Source organism: Etheostoma spectabile, chromosome 22, assembly GCF_008692095.1.
Source record: "Etheostoma spectabile isolate EspeVRDwgs_2016 chromosome 22, UIUC_Espe_1.0, whole genome shotgun sequence".
Taxonomy (NCBI): domain Eukaryota; kingdom Metazoa; phylum Chordata; class Actinopteri; order Perciformes; family Percidae; genus Etheostoma; species Etheostoma spectabile.
In genome coordinates, this window is record NC_045754.1 from 3532535 (window position 1) to 3541461 (window position 8927).

The 8927-nt window shown below is 46.2% G+C and overlaps 1 protein-coding gene across 1 annotated transcript in view; it reads right to left on the reverse strand.

Moving 5' to 3' along the window:
• Positions 1-8927, reverse strand: part of lrrc31 (leucine rich repeat containing 31) — an 18631-nt gene that overhangs the window by 5107 nt on the left and 4597 nt on the right. The window contains exons 4-7 of the mRNA XM_032504389.1: positions 4222-4389; positions 3896-4060; positions 2310-2492; positions 854-1021 (exon numbers count right to left, since the gene is read on the reverse strand). Coding sequence (XP_032360280.1) covers positions 854-1021; positions 2310-2492; positions 3896-4060; positions 4222-4389 — 684 coding nt within the window. The remainder of the gene's footprint in view (positions 1-853; positions 1022-2309; positions 2493-3895; positions 4061-4221; positions 4390-8927) is intronic.

The window sequence follows — 8927 nt, forward strand, 5'->3', positions numbered from 1 at the left end:
TGTTTTTAACTTTTTCTTACGTTTTTTGTCCCCCAACACTACGTAACACTAACTATTGACTTTAAGTTGTACAAGTTAATTTGGAAATTTATGGTCGAATAACCTGCTTTATAAGGAAATTGTTATAGCAATGTTTGAGTTAGAAAAGGCCGAAATTAGGAATTATGAGGACTAAACAAAAAGGAGAGGAACGGGAGGTTGCATGATTAAACAGCGCAGAATGGAATAGTCAAACTTTTACTTCAACACTATTCCAAAAAACATTCCATTTGTATTTTACAAGCTATAACATAGAATAAGACCACAAGAAACTCTAATGACAGAGAGGATTTGGACTGACAAGAGCTTGGATCAATCAGGTTATTTTGGGGAATTAAAAAGAACTTGCTATAGGAAACAGTGGGGACAACATGGGGACAAACATGAAGACAACATGGGGACACCATGACATAGGAGGACAACTGAGAGGAAGACATGAGGAATAGACCAACTGAGGCAAACATGAGGGGCAACATGAGGAACAACATGAGGGTTAAAATCTAATTAATTTCGGGTGATTTAATTTTGCACTTTTGATCTGTTGTGTTTTGCACCAGATATATAACTAAAGGAAGAATTTTCGTCAAGTTCCAGTGCTGCAGCTCGATGCGGTTTATAAATCAAATCCTGAGAAAATCGCATGTGAACTTAAAAATCGTAGTCGTTGAATCGTGAGTGAGTTTAGCGTTCCGGTCCTACAGCTCATCGTCATTCATATCGTTAGCAACATCACACACACCACACCACACAAACACTCACAACCACAAACACAACACAAACACACAACACACACACACTCACACTAACTCACATCAGAGCTTCCAACATCGGGGGCGTTTGAGACAGCAGAGGTGGAGGTCGAGGCTCTCCAGGTGTGTGAGGTGAGCCAGGTGGAGCGTGAGCCGGTTCAGTCCCCCAGCCAGACCTTTGTTACTGGACAGGTCCAACTCTCGCAACGCGGGGAGGCAGCAGAGCGAACCACCTGCAGGACAGTGACGGGGGAGACGTTGCTATGTTACTATCGTGGTACCTTTAGGAGAAAAGGCATCACACTTTGTAAGAATGCATGTGTAATCTAACTTTAGCATACACATCCAAAACGGATTAACTTAACCAAATAAATTGAAGAGCACCGGATAATCTGTAGAATTTGTAGAAGTGTGTATCAAAGGAGGCTGGGAGCTTAGAAGAGAACAGAGATAACGGCTTCAGTTCCCCGTCTGACACTTGGGGCTTTTTCCCACCTTTTCGCGTGTGTTTTCGGGTTTTTTGAACACCTGATTACCTGCTAAAAATAGCAGATAGACTTGTGTCAGGTCTGTTAGACAGAAATCGTTGGGGTCTGGATGGACAGATACCTGCTGAACAAAACAGTCCAGGAAAAGCATGATTTGGGCATTTTTTGCCTCTATTTATAGGAGAGTAGAGACAGTAAGAAGCCCCCCCCATGTTAACCCACAGTACTGAACTAGGACAGCGAGGGTGTCTGAAGAGACAAAGAGCTCAAACCACAGAAACTTAAACTACCTGCATCGACTTAAAACTAGTCTTGCATTGCCAGACCCTCTTCCACAACACTGCGGAGGAGGGTCTAGCTAGTCCACACAGCATTCCTGGAGGGGCAAAACACGTGCTCTGGTTTATCAGCATTTCTTTAAACCAATCACAATCATCTTGGGCAGGGCTAAGCGCCGGACGGAGCCATGGTGCCGCTGCTAAATAGTCTCAGGAAGGAACTTGTTTTGGTGGGACATGTGTACGTTGAAAAGCTGTTTTAGATGTGCAACAGAAACCTCCGATTGGACAGATAGTCTAGCTAGCTGTCTGGATTTTACCATGCAGCGATTCTTGAGGACCAGGTAACCATAGATTCAGGCTTACAGCATTGGACAGGTAGTCTAGCTAGCTGTCTGGATTTACCCTGCAGAGACCTGAGGACCAGGAACCATAGTCCTCAGATGTGGACGATAGTCTAGCTAGAGTCTGGATTTTACCCTGCAGAGACCTGAGGACCAGGTAACCATAGTCCTCAGATTGGACAGATATTCTAGCTAGCTGTCTGGATTTACCCTGCAGAGACCTGAGGACAGGTAACCATAGTCCTCAGAAATCAGCCGCAGGTTAGAGCGCCAACACAGAGGAAGAGAAAGGGGACGGACATCCGGGCGAGAATCCGGGTGAATTACCCGCAGCACTAGAGAAATCCTGAAAGTGGAACCTCGTGGATTTGGACCAACCTAAACCACACAACAAAACCGTAGATGTCGTACCGAGAGAATCGAGGCTGTCCGGCGTCAGACCGCAGGCCTGCAGGCGGAGCGTGGTGAGCGAGGCGGCGTGACAGAGAGAGGACGCCAGCGCTCTGAAGCCGCCGGCATCAACGTCCTGCGCGAGCTGAGGATTACAGGAGACGTCCAGCACAGTGAGTCTGGGGAGAGAAGACACCATTCCTCCTGAGAGGGACAGAGGGACAGACACACACACACACACACACACACACACACACACACACACACAGCTGTGTAAGAGAGACAAATTTCAAGCGGGTTTTTTGTCCCAAAAGAAGACTTTCACCCAGGAAACGGGTGTTTGTGTCCCTGAAGTACTACTTAAGGCAACGAGTGTAGTAATATAAACCACAATCTTTTTTTCTAATCTTAACTAGTTGTTTTGGTGTCTAAATTTAACTGTTGTGGCTGTTTGATGGTCACTTTTTTTTTTTTTTTTGATTTTTTGGGGCATTTTTAGGCCTTTATTGACAGGACAGGGGACGAAATGAAAGGAGAGAGAGAGAGAGAGAGAGAGAGAGAGAGAGAGAGAGAGAGAGGGAAGGGGGAATGACGAGCAGCAAAGGGCCGCAGGCCGGAGTCGAACCATGCCCCGCCACGTTGAGGAGTAAAGTAAGTAAGTAAAAGTTTATTTATATAGCACCTTTCACAGGTATAGGGCCACAAAGTGCTTCACAACAAAAACATTAATATCATAAAATACACACAATAAAAACACAATAAAAGACAGTACATGATCATATCCACCCACAAGTAGCTAATTGAAAGCCTGAACAAATAAATGAGTTTTTAGTCTGCATTTGAAGGCATCAACAGAATCAGAAGAGCGTATAGAGACGGTGGAAGGTCATTCCACAACCTGGGGGCAACAGCCTGAAAACATCGGTCCCCTCTAGTGCGGTAGCGAGTGCGTGGAACCGTCAGCAGGTTCTGATCCACAGACCTCAGAGCACGCACAGGGGTGTACCGCAGAATCAGGTCACTAATATAGAGGTGGAGCCTGGCTATGTAAAGCTCTGAAAACTAGAACCAAAATTTTAAAATTTATCCTGTAAGACACTGGTAGCCAATGAAGTTCTTTTAGGATTGGGGATATGTGAGACCTCCTATTAGTACGTGTTAAAATTCTGGCTGCAGAGTTTTGTACTAATTGCAGTCGAGAGAGCTCCTTTTGGTTCAGGCATAAAAATAAACTATTACAATAGTCTAACCGCGAAGACACAAAGGCATGGATGATAAGCTCCAAATCACTTCTTGAAACTATGTTTCTAAGTTTTGAGATTTTCTCTCAAAACCTCTATAAATGGGCGCCCGCTCTACCCACTGAGTTAACCGGGCGCCCGATGGTCACTTTATGACGGCTAAACTCAACAGCCACAACCGCCGAATACAGTCGTCTTTTCCCGGGCTTGATTCAACTGTAAAGACTGCTCATTTCGACAGCTAAAGTCGGCACGTAGGATGTCATATCATATATCAAGAATTGGCGTGAATGTGTTTTGGTATGATAGCATATGAACCTTTAAGAATGCGTAAAAATGTACATTAAAACGCGTTAAAGTCAGTACCCAGTACAGCGGCATCAGCTGCAGTGAGCTGGCAGGCCACCAGGTGGAGCTCCCTCAGTGGGGGGGGAAGTTTACCCAGCAGGCCTTGCAAAGCGCCGCCCCCGATGCCACTGTTCCAGGACAAATCGAGGATCTCCAAGAGCGGCACGCAGTCGAGAGCGTCACCTGCACAAACACAATATACTGCATTCATTTCACCCCACAGAGCTGCAGAGTGTTATTATTATTTCCTATATTTTACAGTTTTTAACGAAGGAGAGAATAAAAATCTCCAGAATTGAATGAAAAGCTGCCTCCGTAGGGTCGGCCCTGATGATGACCCTAACCCAGAGCAGTGACATCATCGGCGTCGAGCCTACAGCTGCAGAGCCTCAGCTTCCTGATCCCGCCCACATGCTGGAGGTGAGTGGTCAGCGCCTTCAGACTTCCTCCAATCAGATCGTTCCACGAGACGTCCACTTCCTCCAGCTGGGGGAGAAACTGGAGCAGCGTCGCTGAGGGGGGCGAGAAGAAGAAGAGGAGGGTGAGAGGAGGAAGAGGACGGCGAGAAGAGGAGGGTGAGAAGAGGAGGAGGACGGCGAGAAGAGGAGGAGGAGGGTGACAAGACAAAGAGGAGGGTGAGAAGAGGAAGAGAAGGGTGAGAAGAGGAAGAAGAGTGCAAGAAGAGGGGAAAACGACAAGATGAAGAAGAGGGCAAGAGTAGGAAGGAGTCCGAGGAGAGTGAGAAAAGGAAAAGGAGAGTGAGAAGAGGAAGAGGAGAGTGAGAAAAGGGCCTTCTGGAGGGGCAACAACCACGTGCTAGACAATAGGTTAATATCCAATTAAAATCTTTAAAACCAAAATACACACCCTCGATCTTGGACAGAAATGCTAAAAGCGATCCGGAGGCGGATCCACTAAGGTGCCAAAAAAAAAAAAGGAAAGAAAAAAAAGCAAGCCTAATAGTCTCATACACAAGGACTAATTTGAATATTGGGGGGGTGAAAGGGACTGTGTACAGTTGAAAAGCATAGTTTATAGATGTAGGCAAAACTCGAAACAAAACTGGCACGAGAATATGGTACAGATAGGGTACCATAGCTAGCAATTAGGGGGGGGGGGGGAGGGGGGGGGGGAAGAAATAGTTGTGGGGGAGGGGTCGAGTTTCTTTGGACCACGACTTCAGGACAAAACAAATGAGGACCAGGTAAACCATAGTCCTCAGATTGGCCAGAATAATCGGTAGAGCTACAGCATTAATCGTTGAAACAAAAATTTCCAAACTTCCAGAAAGTCTGAGGCGCCAATAGTGGGCCAATAGTCACTCAGATTGGGACAGGTATAGTAAAAAACTAGACTAGCTAAAGTCTGGATTAATAAACCCCTGGGCATTACATAACACACTTGCGGAACACCAAGAGGAGGAATAACAAAATAGTCAGCCCTCCAGGGATTGGGCACCAGAGATAGTCTAAGCTAGATGTCTGGTATGGTACCGCTTACAGGTAATGATATACGACTGGAGGGAACCGTTAAAACCATAAAAGTCGAAAACCTCAATATTGGACCAAAATAAAAGGATTCTGCGCTAGCATGTCGTAGTGAATTTACCCTGACAGAGAACCTTAGTACTCAGTTAACCAGTAGAGAGGTCCATCAGAAATCATGAGGGAAGGGAAAAAGGGAGGGGAAAAGAAAGGAAAAAAAAAAGAAGAACCGCCGGTTTAGAGCGCCCACAACAAAAGAGGTGGAAGGAAAGTGGAACGGACATCCGGGCGATAATCCTGGTGAATTAACCCGCAAAGGGGAAAAGGAAGGGGAAATCACTAGTCGGCGGAATAATCCTGAAAGCGGGGTGGAATAAAACCAAGTGGGCTGGATAAGGAAAAAAATAAAGTTTGGAAAAACCAAAAACAACTAGGGGGACACCACACCAAGACCAAAACACGTAATGTTCGTACCAAAAGAGAGAAAAAAAAGGGATCGATAGCTGGTACCGGGAAAAGGGCTGTGCGAGACGGAAGCGAGGCCGTGCGAAATAGGAAAGCGAAAAGAGCGAATGAAGGGGTGAATGAAGGCCGAGGCGAAAACGGCAGGAGAAACAAAGGCAAGGAAGAACGGAGAGGGGGAAAACAGAAGGTGGGACAGGAAAAAAAAAAAACAGATAGAAATTACAAACACATCGCTCTGAAGCGCCCTTAAGGCGAAATCGGACCGTTGCATATCCTGCACGAGCTGAGGAATATACAGGAGACGTCCAAGCACAGTGGTCCTGGGGGAGAGAAGACCCATTCCTCCTAGGGACGGGACACACAGGCGCATAGAACAAAAATAGCACACACACACAACACCACACACACACACCAAACCACACAGAACTAAAACAGAACCCAGACCAGCTGTGTAAGGAGAGAAACAATTTCAAGCGGGTTTTTTTTGTCCCAAAAGAAGACTTTCACCTCTTCACCCAGGAAACGTGTTTGTTGTGTCCCTGAAGTAACTACTTAAGGCAACGAGTTGTAGGATATAAACCACAATCTTTGTTTTCTAATCTTAACTAGTTTTTTGGTGGTCTAAATTTAACTGTTGTGGCTGTTGACTGTCACTTTGATCCTTTTTTTTTTTTTTTTTTTGATTTTTTTTTTGGGGCATTTTTTTTTAGGCCTTATTGACAGGACAGGGGACGACAATGAAGGAGGAGATGAGAGAGAGAGAGAGAAAGAGGGGAGAAGAGGGAGAGAGGAAGAGAGAGAGAGAGGAGGGGGGGAGTAGGGGAATGACGAGCAGCAAAGGGCCGCAGGCCGGAGTCGAGACCAGCCCCTGCGCCCCCGTTGGGGTAAAGTAATGCAAGAAGGTAAAATGTTTATTTATATGCACTTTACAGGTATAGGCACAAAGTCTCTCACAACAAAACATTAATATCCTAAAATACACACACTAAAAAAAACACAATAAAGACATTACATTCATCATTCCACCCACAAGAGCTACTTGAAAGCCTAAACAAATAAATGAGTTTTTAGTCTGCATTTAAGGCATAACAAATCAGAAGAGCGTATAGAGAGGTGGAAGGTCATTCTCCAACCACTGGGGGCACACACCTGAAAAAACATCGTCCCCTCTAGTGCGGTAGCGAGTGCGTGGAACCGTCAGCAGTCTGATCCACAGACCTCAGAGCACGCACAGGGGTTTACCGCAGAATCAGTCACTAATATAGAGTGGGGCCTGGCTTGTAAAGCTCTGAAAACTAGAACCAAATTTTAAAAATTTATCCTGTAAACCTGGTAGCCAATGAAGTTCTTTTAGATGGGGATATGTGAGAACCTCCTATTAGTAGTGTTAAAATTCTGGCTGCAGGATTTTGTACTAATTGCAGTCCGAGAGAGCTCCTTTTGGGTCAGGCATAAAAATAAACTATTACAAGTCTAACCGCGAAGACACAAAAGGCATGGATGATAAGCTCAAAGCACTTCTTCTTGAAACTATGTTTCTAAGTTTTGAGATTTTCTCTCAAAACCTCTATAATTGGCGCCCGCTCTACCCACTGAGTTAACCGGGCGCCCGATTGTCACTTTATGGACGGACTAAACTCAACGGCCACAACCGCCGATACAGTCGTCTCTTTTCCCGGCTTGATTCAACGTAAAGACTGCTCATTTCGACAGCTAAAGTCGTCACGTAGGGATGTCATATCATATATCAAGAATTGGCGTAATGTGGGTTTTTGAGATAGCATAGAAACCTTTAAGAATGCGTAAAAATGTACATTAAACACGCGTTTAAAAGCAGTACCCGTACAAGGCGACACCGCAGCTTCAGTGAGCTGGCAGCCACCCAGGTGGAGCTCCCCAGTGGGGGGGGGAAGTTTCCCCCAGCGGGGGCCTTGCAAAGCGCCCCGCCCCCGATGCCACTGTTTCCAGACAAATCGAGAATCTCCAAGAGCGGCAACGCTTCGAGAGGCGTCCCTGCCAAACACCAATGATACTGTGCATTCATTTCACCCCACAGAGCTGCAGAGTGTTATTATTTATTTCCTAATTTTTACAGTTTTTAAAACGAAGGAGAGGAATAAAAAACCCTCCAGAATTGAATGAAAAGACGGTGCCCTCCGTAGGGTCGGCCCTGATGATGACCCTAACCCAAGCGTGACACATCGCGTCGAGCCTACAGCTGCAGGACCTCAGATTGATCCCAGCCCACATGCTGGAGTGAGTGGTCAGCAGCCTTCATACTTCCTAATCGAAATCGTTCCCGAGACTTCCACTTCGCCCCTCCAGCTGGGGGGGGGGGAGGAGAACTGGAGCAGCGCGCTGAGGGGCAGAAGAGGAAGAGAGGTGAGAGAGGAAGAGGACGCAAGAAGATGAGGGTGAGAAGAGAGGGGACGGCGAGAAGAGGAGGAGGAGGGTGACCAAGACAAATGAGAGGAGGGTGAGAAGAGGAGGAGGAGGGTGAGAGGAGGAAGCGAGAAGGGTAGAGCAAGAGGAAGAAGTAGTTCCCTACGAGGGGAAACCGACAACTTCATACAGCTGGCAAGCGATGCCCGGTGTCCTCTGAGATTGCTAAAAAAGTAAAATGATATTGATACATATGACGGATTACGCAATGATGTGGCGCAAAGTTAAAATAGATGGTGAGACATGAAGCATGAGCAGAGGTTAGAACGGAAAAGGATGTTTATCAGATGCCGAGGAGGGTTAGAAGAGGAAGAGGATGGTGCAAATACCAAATCGCCGGTTTCTACAGAGGCCGTAATGATTGTTCTACTAGTCGTAGTTTGTACGACCAAAGAGCCTGTTGAGCCTAGGAGGCTGATGGTTTATACGGCCACAGATACTGTTATCATAGCAGACTCGTTCAATCCTCTTTTAAGACCTACACGCCATTCCTCCATGCAGTTCACTCTTCGGACTTCGTCTCGCAGGTCTCTTGCCCCCGGAAAAGTAGAGTGCCGAAGAGGACCTAGGCGATTGACACAGCTGTTTTCGAAGCGCACTACTTGTGGAGAGTGCTCCCCTTACCAGTATTTTTCTCCGATTATATTGTTTTAAAACCT